The sequence below is a fragment of the Eubalaena glacialis genome, chromosome 9, assembly GCF_028564815.1.
Source record: "Eubalaena glacialis isolate mEubGla1 chromosome 9, mEubGla1.1.hap2.+ XY, whole genome shotgun sequence".
NCBI classification, from domain to species: Eukaryota; Metazoa; Chordata; class Mammalia; order Artiodactyla; family Balaenidae; genus Eubalaena; species Eubalaena glacialis.
Window position 1 is genome coordinate 48,813,435 of NC_083724.1, and position 18,384 is coordinate 48,831,818.

At 39.8% G+C, this 18,384-nt stretch overlaps 1 protein-coding gene across 1 annotated transcript in view; it reads left to right on the forward strand.

Moving 5' to 3' along the window:
• Nucleotides 1–790, forward strand: part of ABHD17B (abhydrolase domain containing 17B, depalmitoylase) — a 38,109-nt gene extending 37,319 nt beyond the window's left edge. Inside the window, exon 4 of the mRNA XM_061201192.1 lies at nt 218–790. Within this exon, the coding sequence (XP_061057175.1) occupies nt 218–437 (220 nt within the window). The 3' untranslated portion in view covers nt 438–790. The remainder of the gene's footprint in view (nt 1–217) is intronic.
• Nucleotides 791–18,384: the final 17,594 nt, after the last annotated feature.

Here is an 18,384-nt window from a genome sequence, read left to right on the forward strand (position 1 = left end):
GTGCATGAAGTTAACGTCCTCAGATAATCTTAAGGTAGGGGGTAATGTAAAGATGACTTTTGAATCTTATTTGAAATCTAAGAGGTATCCGTCCTTTCTGAATTGATTGAAAGATGGTTCTGATGTTTAAATTATCTAATATAACACAAGAAAATTTGTTCTGTTTCCTTTTCAAACTTAATTTGTTGACTTCTTTCCTCCTCCTGTTTCCCTACAGCATTGACAAAATCTCTAAGATTACCTCTCCAGTATTAATAATTCATGGGACTGAAGATGAAGTCATTGACTTTTCACATGGCCTCGCATTGTTTGAGCGTTGCCAAAGACCTGTGGAGCCTCTGTGGGTTGAAGGGGCAGGTCACAATGATGTGGAACTTTATGGACAGTATCTTGAAAGATTGAAACAGTTTGTGTCACAGGAACTGGTAAATTTGTAAAATATTCTGAAAATTTGCATACTGGGTTTTCTTTCTTGCTGAACTGCACTCTTTGGTAAATAACATAAAACCTGAAGGTTTTGTTTGCAAATCATGTCAGTTGCCTTCATAAATGTACAGGTAATGATTTGTTAACAGACTTAATGAAGGTTTTAATTACCAAACTAGAAACTGGAAATAACAGTATCATGCAGTCAGGCTGTGTAATTTATATTTTTTCTGTGAATTTTTTTTTAAACATCAAGATGAGTACTGTATGAATTTTAATTCTATAAGATCAAATGCTATGAAAGTATTGCCAAATGCTTTTGCATATCGGAAACAAATTTATAAATATTTTTAAAACATCTCAATGTACTAAATCTTATCCTGGTATACAAATGTAATATTCTTTCAATAAAAAGCTGTATATCTAAAACAATTCAAGTACTCAGAATAAACTGTATGAAAACATGCAAGTTCACTAAAGATGACCTAAACCCTGTTGTACAGGGATAGAGATTTAAAGGTTATTTTATTGTAAAATACATTGAATTTTCTGTATTCCCTGGTTATCATACATGTTCTCCTTTTAAAAAATGATGTAAGTCTTAATTTTTATGCCATTTGTTAATTTACCCACTAGTTACCTTGTAAATGAGAAGTCACAATAGCACTGAATTTTAACTAGTTTTGATTTATAAGTTTGGTACTGTTGAGGCAACTACTTAAAATTTTCATTTTAGTAATTTAAAAGGCGTTTAGAGCTTCAAGAATAATTTTGTACACAATGTTGTTTTAAATTTTGAGTAATCTCATAGAAATGCAATACTGTCACTATTAGAAAACCTGAAAGTCCATTAGATGTTCTTTAAGACCACAAACAGACTGGCTATTTGATCCCTCTTCCCTTTGACTATTTTTAAGAATAGGACCTGTTGTTTTGGATTACTATCTGAGAATTTCATGGATTTACTCCTGGATGCAGGAGATAAGAAAACGTTTAATTCATAACTTTTATATTAACGAATGTAGTGAAAAAAATAAAGCTCACACAAAAACTAAGTTGCCTTTCCTTGAATGAATCCTGCTTGAATAAAACAATGAAAGAAAAATAAAAATAAAATTAATGGTATGTAGTCTAATTTGTAAATGAATGAATATTGAAATAATACACACTGTGGATATATTTTAAGGCCTTATGTAGTTTTAATTGTTCTGCTTGTTCTGTGGTTATGTCTAAGACTATAGTGTATGATTCTCTTCAAAGTGTATCAAGTATTGTGAATGCTTTGGTTCAGATGTGTCAAATTAACAGTAAAACAAAAATATGCCACTCAGCTGTGCTTGTTTTCCTTCCATGCTCCTCACTCCCTACTTACTACAAGGACTAAAAAAAAAAAATACCATTCATCTTTATAGTACATAGATATATAGTTTTCTAAATTGTATTATTCCTTCTTTCTTTTAGAGAAGTTTTTCCTTCTCAAGATTGTCTTAAAGCCTATACGTTTCCTTCTTTGTACAACATATACCCCAGAGTTTAACTGTTTTCTTTGATCACCTGGGAAAATCAAAATATTGATCACACTAATTCAGTATTCACTCATTCATTCAACAGATACTTATTGAATGTTTAAATCATTCAAAACCCTATGCTGGATAAAGATAGACATCAACCTTGTCCTCACAGCCTTCACAGTATAACTGAGGAGACAGACACCTTATTGCACAAGTATTATTACTGTTTGTATAAGGCTGAAGGAGCTTTGTAGGGTATTATAATAGGTAAAAGGTACTCTTGAGGGAACATGGAAAGAAGGGCAAGGAGGAGTCCTTACAAAGAAGTGGTATTTGAACTGAGCTTTGAAGGATGACTAAGAAAAGATTGGGCCTGGGTGGCCCAAGGGGAACAGTATGTGGAAGCCTAGAGGAAGGATGGTGCGTTTGAAATTAAGAACACCGGTCAGAGGTCAAGGGGAAATGATGGCAGAGGGATGAGGCTGGCGGCTGGCAAGCTAGTTAGGGGCACAATCACACATGGTATCATCATTATTCTAGAAATAGTAGAAAAGCATTGAAAAAAATAGGAAACTACACTTGTCAAGAGCTTATAGATGAAAAATATCTGGGGACTTCCCTGGTGGTGCAGTGGTTAAGAATCCACCTGCAATGCAGGGGACACGGGTTCAATCCCTGGTCTGGGAAGATCCCACATGCTGTGGAGCAACTAAGCCCGTGAGCCACAACTACTGAGCCTGTGCGCCACAACTACTGAAGCCCATGCGCCCTAGAGCCCGTTCTCTGCAACAAGAGAAGCCACTGCAATGAGAAGCCCGCCCACCACAAGGAAGGGTAGCCCCAGCTTGCTGCAACTAGAGAAAACCTGCATGCAGCAATGAAGACCCAACACAGCCAAAAATAAATTAATTTTTTTTAAAAAACTGGAGCAAAAACATAATTTAAGAAAAAAAAAGATTTTAACTTGCTGGAAATAACATTTGAGCCAATTGTTTACAACCTGAAAAGATGATGGTGATGAAAAATTGATCATGGGGAAATAAATCTCATATACAAAGTGCTGGTCAAACCACATCTGCAATACTAATTTCAGGATGCAGTGAAAGGATATTAAATTAGAGCAAATCCTGGGGTGTTTTACCAAGTTGGGAAGAATCCCATAAACTGAAACCCAAAGAATAACTGAAGGATTATATGACTGAGGAATGATAGCTGTCTTCACATATTTGACAGGTATGTACAATTTATCCTTTTTGACTCGGTGGAACTAGGTGAAAGTTGCAAAATGGCAGATTAGAGCTCTGTAAGAGAGAATTTATGGCTCTTTGTCCATCAAGGAAAGGGATCACCTCTGAAGGATAAATGAGTATGTTAACCACTGGAGCAGAAGCTGAATGACATCTGACACAGTGCTACAGAAGAAATTTCAGATTTAAATGAGAAATTGAACTACATGAACCGTCTTTAAAGTGCCTTTAAGATTTTATATTCCATTTAGAGTTCTACCTTATCAAAGGATTGCCTGCTCTGTGGCATCTAGGAGAAGGACAGTATGATGTAGAATTGGCAATCAGATCTGGGCACTCTTCTCAACTGACAGTAATTAGATCTGTGACCTTGGCAAGTCACTTCTTTGGGCCACAACTTCCTACTAGAAATGAAAAGATGGAACTGATTAATCCCTTACATTTTTAATGTAATGTGAAAATCTCTCAGCCCCACTCATATGTAATGACTCATATCAATTTTTAACCTTCCTTGACTAGAGTAGCCCCAATAACATATTTCAATATGTGGCTTTTGTGCATACCATCATTGTGCAATTTGAATAGTAATGTTAATCCTGGGATAAGGGTCAGCAGTGTACATAACTCCTACAATATCTTACAAGTACAAAAAGCAGAATAAGAACTTAAATAAATTGATTTATCATCTTCACACTTTGCCCAGACTTCTAACTTACTAAAAATCACCAGTTCTATATTCCAGCTAAGAATATGTTCCACAGTAGTTTTTTTCTTGGTGATTTCTATAAATATATAGGTTTTGCTCACTTTAAGAAAGCTTGATAAATGTAAATGAATTTTTAATTGTAAACTGAGATCAATTGTCATGTAAATAGGATGTTCTTGGTGCAAGCAGACATTCTATATGGCAAAAACTTAACTTCAAGAACAGGTATTATGGGAAGCCAGATAAACTCTTAAATCTTAAAAACTTTAGACATAATAAAGCCTAATCCCTTCATTTTACAAGTGAGGAAGCGCAAACGAGAAGTTACTTTGCCAAGGTCTACAATCTAATTGTCAAGAGTTGTACTATGTCTCATTATCTTCTCTTAACCAAATTTATCTGGACTAATATGCCAGTGATCCTTTTGAGCTATAATACAGCATAAACTTATTTGCTCTCCAACATTAGTCATAAGTATTTTTTAAATGGCTCCTAGATTTCTCCATATCAGCTAGTTATTCATTGAATAGTAAATTGGTAGGTTGTATCTTTAACATTTCTCAAATTAATTATTTCTATATTGAAAGTATTTAACACTAATCCATTTTACAAGGCTCAGTAACAGCTATTTGGTGTGTTAAAACCTAGTGAAGGGCTTCCCTGGTGGCGCAGTGGTTGAGAATCTGCCTGCCAATGCAGGGGACACGGGTTCGAGGCCTGGTCTGGGAAGATCCCACATGCCGCGGAGCGACTGGGCCCGTGAGCCACAATTACTGAGCCTGCGCGTCTGGAGCCTGTGCTCCGCGACGGGAGAGGCCACGACAGTGAGAGGCCCGCGCACCGCGATGAAGAGTGGCCCCCACTTGCCACAACTGGAGAAAGCCCTCGCACAGAAACGAAGACCCAGCACAGCCATAAATAAATAAATAAAAATTAAAAAAAAAAAAAAAAAAAACCTAGTGAAGATGGTAACTATAGTCACATGAATAAACAAATGTTTACTTCAGCAGCACATTTACTACAAATTATAGCATGCCAAGAATAAGCAGTTACGTTGAAAAAAGCATCAAAGCGGTTGTTACTAATTGGTGATGGATGGGCTTTAAGTGTGTTGTTTTGGTTTAAAACAGGCAGTATGTTCAAATACCATGACAGCATGTTGCATTCTGACAATAATGTATATCCCAAATGTCCAATAACTAAAAAAGGAATTATGCATATGATAGCTGGAATTGAGTAATAATTTGCAGAATGGAGAGATCTCTACTGCATCTATAGATGGTTATGCCTCTGACTGAATTGGTTGAGTAATGCTAAGGAAGGAAGCAAATACCTCTATCCTGGAAATGACCCACTTGACAGAGTTTGGGCGGGGTGGGATGGGGGGAGAACAGGAAGTAAAGCATAGAATCTTTATAAATAATCAGCAAGCTAAAGTCTGTTAAACTGGTTATCACATTAGAAGCCAGATAGACCTGAAATTATTTTTCTCCCTCTTTATTTCCTCCTGTAGGCCACGTACTAAACTTGCATAATACAACTATAACACTCCTAGAAAAAAATTTTAATAGTATGCTTTAAGAAATGACATATTAGAAAAATTGGGAGAAAAGCTGTTTTAAAATAATTTGTGATATTTTGTACGTGCTGATAAAAATGCAAATTTCAACTATTGCACTACTTAATTCAGAGTTGAACTTTCTTTTTCCAAAATTACTGCTTAATGCAGTATATTAGTTGAGGTAATAAAGGTAGCAGGTAGGTTTATGAATATAGGGGCATCTGAATCAAAAATTTTAAATGTACTGCTCTTTTTCAGATTACCTGCAGAGTATGGTGGATTCATAGACTATAAATCAAAACTTTTAACTTCTAATTAGCATTTTACATTATAAATATTAGATGGGAAAAAAATCTTATTCAGATGAAACTTGTATTTATATTTAAACACTTAATTTCAAATTGTGTCAGTTCAGTTTTAAAGCTTTGGTAAAGTAAGAGGCTATATTACTTCACCAAAGTTTGACATTTTGCTATTTTTTCCTAGCTGGTTTGAATCTGAAAATCTTGAGCCTTCTAAGTCCACCAATAGAAAATAGAATGGGCAGATGGGAGCAAGACATGAGAAAATAGCTTATATATCCCTGAATATATGTGATGCTATCAAAAATGATAATTAAACTTGCTGAAGTATCCAGTGTAATATCAGCTGAAAAAATATATATATAAATGGTTATACCTCCATAAAATAAAATGTAAATTCCTCTGGAATAAAACCAGAAGAGAATAAATACAATGAAAAATTATTGTGTTGAGGGAATAGGATTGTGGGTGAGTTTTTTCCTTTTCTTAGAAAGGTAACTTTTTACCTTGCTATGTTAACTTTTATGATTAAAAAAAAAAAGACAAAAACTGGTTTTTATTTTCACTGAGAGAAACTGGCTCGATTTAAGAAATCATAGGATCCCAGCATAGACCAACAAGAAGTAACTCTCAAATATGTTTTTAGCCTGGCTGTCAGAGCAGCAAATAAAAGTAGAAGAGGATTCCTTATATTTGGGTGATGGGTGATGTTGAGGGGGTTTTTTTTTATTTTGCTGGGGCGGGGCGGGGGGGTGGTCAGGGAGTGCAATAAATTGTATAATATCTGAAACTTACTCTGAGTACCAAGTCTAACTAAAGTATTTTCTAAGTAATGTCTACACATTACTTCTGTTAATGTAGAGCCACTTATATGCAGATTTTTTTCCATAAATATATTGGAAAATTTTTTGGAGATTTGTGACAATTTGAAAAAACTCACAAACCACATAGCTTAGAAATAATGAAAAAATTAAGAAAGATGTATGTCATAAATGCATAAAATATATGTAGATACTAGTCTTTTTATAAATTTATTTTATTTATTTATTGCTGAGTTGGGTCTTCGTTGCTGTGCGCGGGCTTTCTCTAGTTGTGGCGAGCGGGGGCTACTCTTCTTTGCGGTGTGCAGGCTTCTCATTGCGGTGGCTTCTCTTGTTGCGGAACAAGGGCTCTAGGCGCGCGGGCTTCAGTAGTCGCAGCGCGTGGGCTCTGTAGTTGTGGCTCATGGGCTCTAGAGCGCAGGCTCAGTAGTTGTGGCACAGGGCTTAGTTCCTCCGCAGCATGTGGGATCTTCCCAGAACAGGGATTGAACCCAGCTCCCCTGCATTGGCGGATTCTTAACCACTGCGCCACCAGGGAAGTCCCAGATACTAGTCTATTATCTTTTACTATCATAAAATACAAATCTATTATAAAAAGTTAAAATTTATCAAAACTTACACACACAAACACAGATCATACATGGTGCCATTCTCGTTGAGTGAAATGTAAATATAAGTAAAGATACAGTAATCTCATAAAATTAACTGTAGTACACACTGTACTACCGTATTAACTTTGTAGCCACCCACCGTTGCTACGGTAGTGAGCTCAAGTGTTTTGAGTATCTGCTTAAGATGCCATGTGAGCAGTTCATCTCTCCTCCAGTAAATTGCATAGAGCAGTAAAAAGTGATCTCTTGTGGTTCTCACATAGTTTTCATCATGTTTGATGCAATACTGTAAACCTTGAATAACACTATGGGACATATATGAAGTGCCACTAGTGAAGCTGGAAGTGCTCCCAAGAAGCAGAGAAAAGTCATGACATTACAAGAAAAAGCTGAGTTGCTTGGTATGTACTATTGACCATAGATTGAGGTCTGCAGCCACAGTTGACTGCCATTTCAAGATAAATGAATCCAGCTTAAGGACCATTGTAAAAGCAGAAAAGGAAATTAGTGAAACATGCTGCTGCTATACCAGCAGGCATGAAAACCTCCCACTTTTTGCAAAATACCTTTTTATCTCGTGTTGAAAAGTGCAGCTTTTATGTGGATGCAGGATTATTATAAGAAAGGCATACCTATAGACTCTAATATGATTTGAGGAAAAAGTAGTTATTATATGACAACTCAGAGCAAAAGGAAGATGAAGAATCTAAAGCTGAAGAATTTAATGCCAGCAAAGGATAGTTTGATAATTTTTAGAAAGAAGTTTGGCTTTAAAAATGTCAAGATAACAGGAGAAGCAGCTCCTCCCAACCAAGAGGCAGCAAACAAGTTCCCAGATGCCATTAAGAAAACCATTGAGGAGAAAGAATATCAATATCATTGAGGAGAAAGAAAAAATGCCACAAAGGACATTTATTAGTAAGGAAGAAAAATGAGCACCAGGATTTAAGACAAGAAGGGATAGGGGGCTTCCCTGGTGGCGCAGTGGTTGAGAATCTGCCTGCTAATGCAGGGGACACGGGTTCGAGCCCTGGTCTGGGAAGGTCCCACATGCCGCGGAGCAACTAGGCCCATGAGCCACAACTACTGAGCCTGCGCGTCTGGAGCCTGTGCTCCGCAACAAGAGAGGCCGCGACAGTGAGAGGCCCACGCACCGCGATGAAGAGTCGCCCCCGCTCGCCACAACTAGAGAAAGCCCTCGCACAGAAACGAAGACCCACCACAGCCAAAAATAAATAAATTAATTAATTAATTAATTAATTTAAAAAAAAAAAAAGAAAGAAAACTTAAAAAAAAAAAAGAAGGGATAGGTTTCTGTTTTGTGCAAATGCAGTTGGGTTTATGTTCCAGACTGCCCTTGTCTATAAAGCTGCTAACCCCCAAGCCCTGAAGGGAAAATATAGATACCAGCTGCCAGTCCTTTGATTGCACTACAAGAAAGCCTGAACAATGAGAACTGTTTTTCTGGACTGGTTTTATTGATGCTTTGTCCCTGAATTCAGGAAGTACCTTGCCAGTAAGGAACTGCCTTTTAAAATTCTTTTGATATTGGACAATGCCCTTGGCCATCCGGAACCCAATGAGTTCAACGCTTGAAGGTGTCAAAGTGGTCTACTTGCCCCCAAACACAACGTCTTATTCAGCCTTTAGATCGGAGAGTCGTAAGGACTTTTAATGCTCATTACACATGGTACTCTATGGAAAAGGATTGTCATCACATGGAAGAGAACCCTGATAGAGAGAGCATCATGAAAGTCTGGAAAGATTACACCATTAAAGATGCCATCATTATAGAAAAAGCTGTGAAAGTCATCAAGCCCAAAACAATAAGGTCCTGCTGGAGAAAACTGTGTTCGGATGTTGTGCATGACTTCACAGAATTTACAACAGAACCAGTCAAGGAAATCATGAAAGAGACTGAATATGGCAAAAAAGTGGGGGTGAAGAATTTCAAGATACGGATATTAGAAAAATTCAAGAGCTAATAGACACCACACCCGGGGAATTAACAGAAGACAATTTGATGGGGCTGAGTGCTTCCGAACCAGTACCAGACAATGAGGAAGAAGATGTAGAAGAAGCAGTGCCAGAAAACAAACTGACACTAGACAGCTGGCAGAAGGTTTCTGATTATTCATGACTGCTTTTGACTTCTTTATGACATGGACCTTCTATGTTATGGGCACTGAAACTAAAGCAAATGGTGGAGGAAGGATTGGTACCATATGGAAACATTTTTAAAGAAATGAAAAAGCAAAAATCAGAAAGAAATTACAATGTATTTGCATAAAGTTACACCAAGTGCGCCTCCCTTTCCTGCCTCCCCTCACACCTCCTCCACCTCTTTTGCCTCTGTCATCCCTGAAAAAACAAGACCAACCTCTCCTCTTCCTCCCTCCTCAGCCTACCCAAAATGAAGATGATGCAGATGAAGACCTTTATGGTGATTCACTTCCTCTTAGTGAATAGTAAATAATCATTATGCCATATAGTTAATAAACTTATCTGTTGTGTATGTGTATGAGTGTTTTCATGTGAAAGTCTAATAATTGTATGACAAGAACTGTATGAGACATTTTTGTGTCATCATTATCATTGCCTAAGTATCCATCATATAGAACATCGTGTGCAAGACTTGTATTGAAGTGGATAGCCTATCCTTACATAGGCATAAGGTGAGTAATATTTAATATAAAATTAATAATGTGTTAGTTTTCTTACTGTTTTATGACTTTGCTTTCAAAGAATTACACTACTGTACAGTATGCTTCTCTCTCTCATATTTGGAGAAAATACATATCAGCTTATCATCACAGGTAAGTGGGTTTTTTTTAATGTAACTGTTTCCAATACTGTATTGTGAATAGGACCATAATACTGTATACCATAACAATTTTTATAACAGTTCATTCATTTGTGTATAGGCCAGTCTACCTTGAAGCAATTGTAGCGATTACACTGGGCTACCATAAAGCAAACATATTGCTCCTTCTTTGTTATCAATGCATGAATCGTTATACCTGTGAATAAATACGAATTTCTTTTTCACATTATCTTTTCACTTTTGATATTTAGTGTTAGTAATACATATAACATCTACAGTGTTTTGTGTCATATAAGACAATACTGATATAGGTATTGACAGAGAGATGATTCATCTTGTAAACTGACAATATAAACCTGTGGTATCAATAAAGACAGTACAGTATTGTACATGTATTTTCTCTTCCTTATGATTTTCTTAATAAGCCAGAAGTGAGCTGTTTCCTTGTAAGTGATGCAATGTTTTTCTCTAGGTTTTTTCAAGATTTTCTCCTTGTCTTTGCCTTTTAGTGTTTTGTATTATGATGTGTCTATTTGTGATCTCTTTGCATTTATACTTGGAGCTTGTTGAGTTTCCTGGATGTGCAGGTTATTGTTCTTCAATAAATTTGGGAAGTTTTTGCCATTTTTCAAAAAATTTCTTTTCTTTCTTTCCTCTCCTGGTACTCTCAGTTCAAGGGCTGCAAAGATTACAGAATTAGTCATCTGCTCTTATGTTAACAAGCCCCAGGCTTGTTTACTTTTTAGATTTTTATGTTTGCTTTCCAATTTCCTCTGTTGTCCTTTCACAGTCTTAACTGTCACTACATGCTACTGTGAGCTTGTTTTTTCTGCTCTAACTTGCTGTTTCTATTCAGATGATCTAGGATATCAGAAAACTGAACTTATTAAATTATGTCTAAATTAAGAGCAACATGGCCCCGCTTAAGGCCCTGAAAGACTCTGCTATGAGCTACAGCCAGACAGCCAAGACCAAAGCTACCCCCACCCTGAGGTAAGAATTAGTTTCTGGCTGCCCAGCGGATCGGATTCTATCCAGAAGATCTAGATTTCTAGGGCTGGCTGCTAGGAGCTTGCTCTCTGGTGAATGTTACTGCTGTTATCTTCTATGTTTCTTTTTTTTTAAACTCATGAATTTTCAAGAAACAGAGCAACATACCATTTCCAACTTTTGCCAATGTTGAAACAGTAGCTTCTAAATGACTTATTACCAATCTGAGAAACTGAAGAGAACCTATGAAGTGGTAGCATGCATCAACCAGCCTTGAGTTTAACACTAATTAATAGCCATCATTGACTGGAATGATGGATTTGAAAGTGCTCTTTAGAATCATGAAGACAAAAGGTTGAGCTATGGCAAACATCAACGAATATGGAATAGAACTGTCGTGGTCCTAACGCGAGTTGGAAAAGAATTTCCAGACACAAGGCAGAATGTAAAGAAGATAGAATTTATTAGAGGGAAAGGTCGCTGCCAGAACTGCGGGCTGACTTCCTAGTAGTCTGGGAGAGTGAGCCCAAACATGTGCTATAAATCAGTTTTTATATCCAGAAAACAAAGGAATGGTTAATCAGAGCAAGGCAGGGTAAGTATAAGTAGAGTCCAAACACCTTGCCAATTAAGAAATATTTTGCAATTCATGAGATACTTAAAGAACAACGTTGAAAAAAAGAAAGAAAAAGACTCGGTTAATAGTTAATTTGAGCTTTTCCGGGCGGCGGGGACGCAGGAGGGCCTGGCGGGTCCGCGCGGCCACGGGGCCGTTGCCCGGGTCCCCGCCCGCCCCAGCGCCCGCCCCAGCGCCCGCCGCCGGCTGAGCCCTGCGCCCCGCGCCTCCGTTCTGGGCCGCGGTGGCCGGAGGTGCGCCCGGGTCCGCGGGACACGCGGGGGCAGAGGCCGCTTGTGTTGGGGGTGGTGGTGCGGCGAGGATCCGGTGCCTCCGCGGAGCATCGCGGGTCGGGGACTGGGGCGCCGCGGCCTGCTCTGCTCTCCGCACTTTCCCGGCTTTGAAGCCTCGAGAACACCGCTAGGCAGCGGTAGTTTAATGGGGAGTTTGCCTGCTGGGAACTGGGGGCTTGCTGGGGTCTCAGTTCTTGGCTGGCCCCGAACACGAGGTTGCCAGGCGTGTGACGGCAACAGGTAGGAGTGAGCCGCTGGTGCAGTGATGAGCAGGGAAGGAAGGACACTGGCTGTTGGCCTGTGAACCTTGGCAAGAATGACCAGCCGACACAGTCCAGACCAAGGTCTGTGGGCCCAGCTCGGTCCTGTGCGGCTGGTCAGTAGAATAGACCTGCAGGTGTGGCTCTTGTCACTCTAGGACTGGCTTCAGGACAGATGAGCCCAGGGCACCGTCCTCAGTCCTCCAGGAGAGTGCGCCGGAGTGGAGCCAGGGGCATGTGCCCGACTCAGCACGGTGGCCACACTCGTCCAGTCTGCTGGCAAGGGCAGTGGGGAGCCGGGGGAAGTCATGGCCTTGGGAATCTCCTCTGCTGAAAAAGAAGCTGCGGGCTTATGAAATAACTTGTGTGTGGAACATTGGTGTGTTGAAAAGCAGTTCTGTGTGCTTCTCCCCCTTGGTGTGGATGAGCAGTGCTGAGGCAGCAGGCAAAAGTGTGAGCAGAGACGGTCTGGAATCCCCAAACTCCAGGGAAACTAGAGGTGACAGCCAGCCTAGTGAAGAGGACAGGAGTTAGGGGGCCGGTGGCAGTGGCAGCAGCCCAGCAGGTGGCAGCCCAGCAGGTGCCCCTCGTCTCAGGGCCCTAATCCTGGCTCCAGCCGGGTGGTCAGGGGAGCTGCAAAGCCTTCTGGGAGAGCAGAGCCCACAGTCCTGAGCTGTTCTTGTCTGTGTTTGGGTCATCTCCCCCCATCCAAGGGGAGACAATCTCGATGAGGTTTAAGAATTAGTACTTTAAGAATGTGGATCCCGTAGTTGAAACCTCGGAACACGTGTCTTCAGCACAAGGTGTTAAAGTGAACGGAAGGATTCAACGCCTTTTCAAGGAGGGTGTCTCCATGTGGGCAGAACTAGAGAATAAATGGGTCTTGAATTAAAAAAAAAAGTTAATTTGAATATGAGTAAATAGTGTAGAACTGGTTTCGAGATGCTGGAAACAGGCTAAAATGGGGGCGAGTGTGATTAGGAATTCGTCTTGCCTCTTTAGCACTCATTAAGCCCTTATTTTGGTCACATTTTGTCTCTGTATTTTTGTGCTTCAGAGCCCAAGAAAAATAAGCAAAAATAATGATTAAAAGAATGTAAAAGGACTCGTAAGGAAAGCTAACAGTAGCTGTTGTGGCTGCACCATTGTTTCAGATCCTTTCCAATGTTTCCCAGAAGTCATCTACTCGAAGCCCCCCTCCAAGAACGCTTAGAGTAAGACAGAAGAGCTATTGGACACTGTACTATCCCTTTTGGTCCTACCAGTTCTAGGTAGTTCTCTAAACGGGGTGTTATGCAGAGCATTGTTTTAAAAAAAAGAAGATTCCCAGAGAGACAGATCTGCTTTCCAAGAAGCTATCTGCTACCTTCTTATCTGTTAGATTGAAAATCTCTGAAAGGCAGAGAATGTATCTTCCCCTCTTTATATATCTTTACCTTTTCCTTGGTAACTAAAAGCTCCCTGACACCTAAATTAATATAAGGGAAGAAAATGTTCCGAGGAGGTAAGACTTTTCCTTTTCTTCATTTGAAAGTTTTATAGAATAGCCTCATAATTCAGAGCTGTGACTTCATATTTTCCTTTTCTTTAAATTATTATATTAGAGAAGAAAATAGCAAAATTAACAGTACAAGGGGAGAAGAGAGGGTAGGTAGGTTTTGAAAACTCAGACATACTAATGAATCTCTTGGAGCCACAGTTTCATCATCAGTTAAAGGGGATATTAATAGTATTCACTCTGTTGACCTTGGAGGTTTACTATGAAGATTAAATGATAATCCTAAGTGGGAATATTTTTAGTGCTCTAAAGGAATATAAAAATATAAGAAGTTATGTTCTAAAAGTGGATCTCTATCTAGAAGTGAAGAGGGTCAGGCCATGAACTACTTTTAGATAATTTTTAGGGAGTTTTTATTCTTGATAATATGCCAATTTACTAATGAATTTGCAGCGAGTAATCTGAGTCCGTGCAACTATGTGATAAAAGCTGGCTCATGTCTTACTTTTGTCATATTTGTATGACTGACAGAATCTAAAGCAACCAAAATTACTGTCTGTTGCGCCTTAAAATAATGGTCCTACCAGGAAGGCAGCAACAGCTGGATGAACCATAGCAAACGAGAGCAAATGCACCTTTTGTCCCCTCCAATCCTTCCCTGCTCTTGTGACACTTTGGCTCCAAAGTGTCCTATTGTCCCCAAACATGCTGCCTTTGTGTTCTTAGTTTTGAGTGTTAAACTAGAAAGGCTGGAGGCAAGACAAATAACACTGGGTCAGCTGAAATAGAAATCTCACGATTTTGGAAAAGATTTACTCCGTAATGGTAAATTCTTAGTGCTCACTTTAAAAAAAAAATCCTGAATACATCTTTTTAATCACAGTGCTTCTCCACTGATATAAAAATTATTCAAATTTAATTTGTTAGTGGTTTGATGTTTAACTTTAAAGATTTAATAAATTGCTAGCATGTTAATAAACAATAAGATTTAATCTCTTATGGAGGATTGAAATATAAACCCTCTAATTTCTAAACATAATATTATATTTCCCTTTATAAGGAAACAAAAATATGACTTACAAGAAACTCTGCAAGTTCTTTTTTTTTTTTTTTAAATTAATTAATTAATTTATTTATTTATTTTTGGCTGCGTTGGGTCTTCGTTGCTGCACGCGGGCTTTCTCTAGTTGCTGCGAGCGGGGGCTACTCTTCGTTGCGGTGTGCGGGCTTCTCATTGCGGTGGCTTCTCTTGTTGTGGAGCATGGGCTTTAGGTGCACAGGCTTCAGTAGTTGCAGAACGCGGGCTCAGTAGTTGTGGCTCGTGGGCTCTAGAGCGCAGGCTCAGTAGTTGTGGCGCACGGGCTTAGTTGCTCCGTGGCATGTGGGATCTTCCCGGACCCAGGGCTTGAACCCGTGTCCCCTGCATTGGCAGGCGGGTTCTTAACCACTGCGCTACCAGGGAAGTCCCTGCAAGTTCTTTTAATCTGTGTCCTTTGCTTTCTCATTATAATGTGTTGGCAGCAGGGTCACTCCTTTGCATTATCCAAGAACAAGTGGATTTGGATGCAAGAATTTTTTGAAACAGCAGTTCAACCCAGAAGGGACAATCCCATTAAAAGGGTTGTCCAGGCAGAGCTACTGTTCACTTAGCTACTCTGAAACACAAGCTAATAAATACAAAATCTTCTTTCGGCTGTCCTAGAGTTCTCCCAATACTTCTCAGTGGTGACTTCTTTGAAATAAGCTCATCTCACCAGAACTTGGAGAAGGGGGAAGGAGGAACACTTTGATTTAAACTATTTAATGAAGCAAATATTTCTTCTATTACATAATGCGACATAACATGAATGAACAAATTTTATTTGATTTAAACTCTATCTATACATGGCTTGTCTTTTCCAATTACAATTGATATCTTTTTTTTGTTTGTTTGTTTTAAATGAGGTTCTAATATGCTGTTCTAGCTTATTTCTCAGAGGTTTTTAGACTGGGGGTCCAAAAATGTTCTCCACCCCCCACACCTCCTGAATTTTCCTACTTCCATGCCTGTCCCATCAAAAAAAAGCTGTGCAAATTCACAAAATAAGGAAAACTGGAACTTGGAATAATCAACTCGGTGTAAGAAAAGAAGCAATTTTTAATTTATGAGAAATTCTCATGAAGGAGATAAAATGTATTCATCCTAAGGTGTTCAATACAATTGACAAAGTTACTTTTTATACCTAGATTTTCCATCTGCACAATGCTGCTTACATCAAAGAAGTATTTGATAATATGTGAAAGGGCTTTTAAATTTATTGTGCTATATTCCATTCTGATGATGATGATAATGATGATGATGATTAGAGAAAAGTGAGTATGATGACTGTGTATAAAATACTCCATTGATGCTTCCAATAAGATGCTGTTGATGCCTCACCCATATGACCTCACCCTACCACTTCAGTGCACACAGGCTCAATTGCCAACTACCAGCACTTGTATTTATTTCCTTGAGGGCTTTCTCTTGCTACCTGAGCCAACGTTGCTATCCAATTGGCTAGAAGCAGCCCTCAACCAAAGACTAACCAGAGCTTGGGCACACTCCAGTTGCCTCGCCTCCCAGGTGGGATAACTCTGAGCTGTGTGTCCTACACAGGCTCCCAGACTTTCCACAGAGGGATTAAGGGATTAAACTCCAGTCACCACAGTCCTAGCTGGCATGATTTCATAGACTTTATTGGCTACATTTTCCCCCCTGTCTCACTTCCTCATTCCCCTCCAGGGTCTCCTTCATCCCGCAAAATAAACTACTTGCACTCAATTTTTTGTCTCAGAGTTTACTTCTGGGGTATTCCTAAAAAGATACTGCCATTTCACAAAATATACTTGTAGCTCCTAGAGTCACTGAATCTTGGAAATCACCTACATGGAAGGAACCATAGAAAAGTTGTACGATGGAAAGGAGGAGGACATTGGAGCAAGAAATATCCAGATTAAAATGATTTTACTAGCTGTGTGACTTTGTGCAATCCTCTGTAAACCTCAACGTCCTCATCTGTACGTGGCTGCAACATAACAGCTGACCAGCTTTCTTTACTGGGTCTTCTCAAGAATCTAATAAGATAATACACATGAAAGGATAGATAGATGAGGAGATAGATAGATAGGTAGATATTCATACAAAGATTATTATTGTTGTAATTTTTAATTCAGGAAAACTTCAAAACACCAGTTGAAATTGGAATAAGTGAGAAAAGAAGGCAATCCAGGTCTGTGGCAGGTGGTTGGTTGTGGGATAGTGCTAACAGACCAGCTAGATTTAAAACAAAGAACTTATTGGCAGAATGGGAAAAATAATGTATAGTACTTTATTATTTTTTTAATAAATTTATTTATTCATTTTTGGCTGCACTGGGTCTTTGTTGCTGCACGCGGGCTTTCTCTAGTTGCGGCGAGTGGGGGCTACTCTTTGTTGCGGTGCACAGGCTTCTCATTGCGGTGGCTTCTCTTGTTGCATGCAGAGCACAGGCTCTAGGTGCGTCCGGAGCACGGGCCCTAGGTGCACAGGCTTCAGTAGTTGTGGTGTGCGGGCTCAGTAGTTGTGGCTCACGGGCTCTAGAGCACAGGCTCAGTAGTTGTGGCGCACAGGCTTAGTTGCTCCGCCGCATGTGGGATCTTCCCGGACCAGGGCTCGAACCCGTGTCCCCTGCATTGGCAGGTGGATTCTTAACCACTGCGCCACCAAGGAAGCCCTATAGTACTTTATAGATTGCACAATTTCTTCCCTGCCCAGTCTGAACAGTAGGGTTCTATGTGATAGATCATGGAAGCCATTCTATGCTGTAGAAGAGGTACACAGAAGGAGAAGAGAGATATTAGCAAGAGTACACTAGAAATTGCCTAGAAGACAGGGAGCAGAGAGGCAAGGGAACCCTGGAGAGCAGTATAACTGCCTGGCTTCTCTTCTTTATTTTTTATTTATTTATTTTTTATATAAATTTATTTATTTTATTTATTTATTTTTGGCTGCATTGGGTCTTTGTTGCGGCGCGCGGGCTTCCTCTAGTTGCAGCAAGCGGGGGCTACTCTTCGTTGTGGTGCACAGTCTTCTTATTGTGGTGGCTTCTCTTGTTGCAGAGCACGGGCTCTAGGAGCGTGGGCTTCCGTAGTTGCAGCACACGGGCTCGGTAGTTGTGGCTCACGGGCTTAGTTGCTCCGCAGCATGTGGGATCTTCCTGGACCAGGGCTCGAACCCACGTCCCCTGCATTGGCACGCGGATTCTTAACCACTGGGCCACCAGGGAAGTCCTGGCTTCTCTTCTTTAATCTTACCAGTCTTTCACATCTCATACTTCTTCTGGCAGTGGCTAAACATGAGGACCTTACCTTTGCAGTCAATGTTCCTTGACCCTGGCAGAGCTAGGCAATATTCATCCAGTGCTCTCACTGCACAATCTGTGGAATTTCCAATGCTCTCCTCAAGGTTTCTGTGAATTCTGGGAGATTATGCTCTCTAGTGACCACCCTGGCTCTGAACTCCTCTTTCTACAGAATTGACTCAGTTATAGATTGTCTTTCTTTGCCATGCACAGCACCTCTGTTTCGTATCTTGTTGATCCAGAGATGGAAGTCAGCTTTTTTCCTTGATTTACACACACACACACACACACACACACACACACACACAGACACCCTACACACACTGAGGCTATGCTTCCCCTAAGATGCCCCCAGCC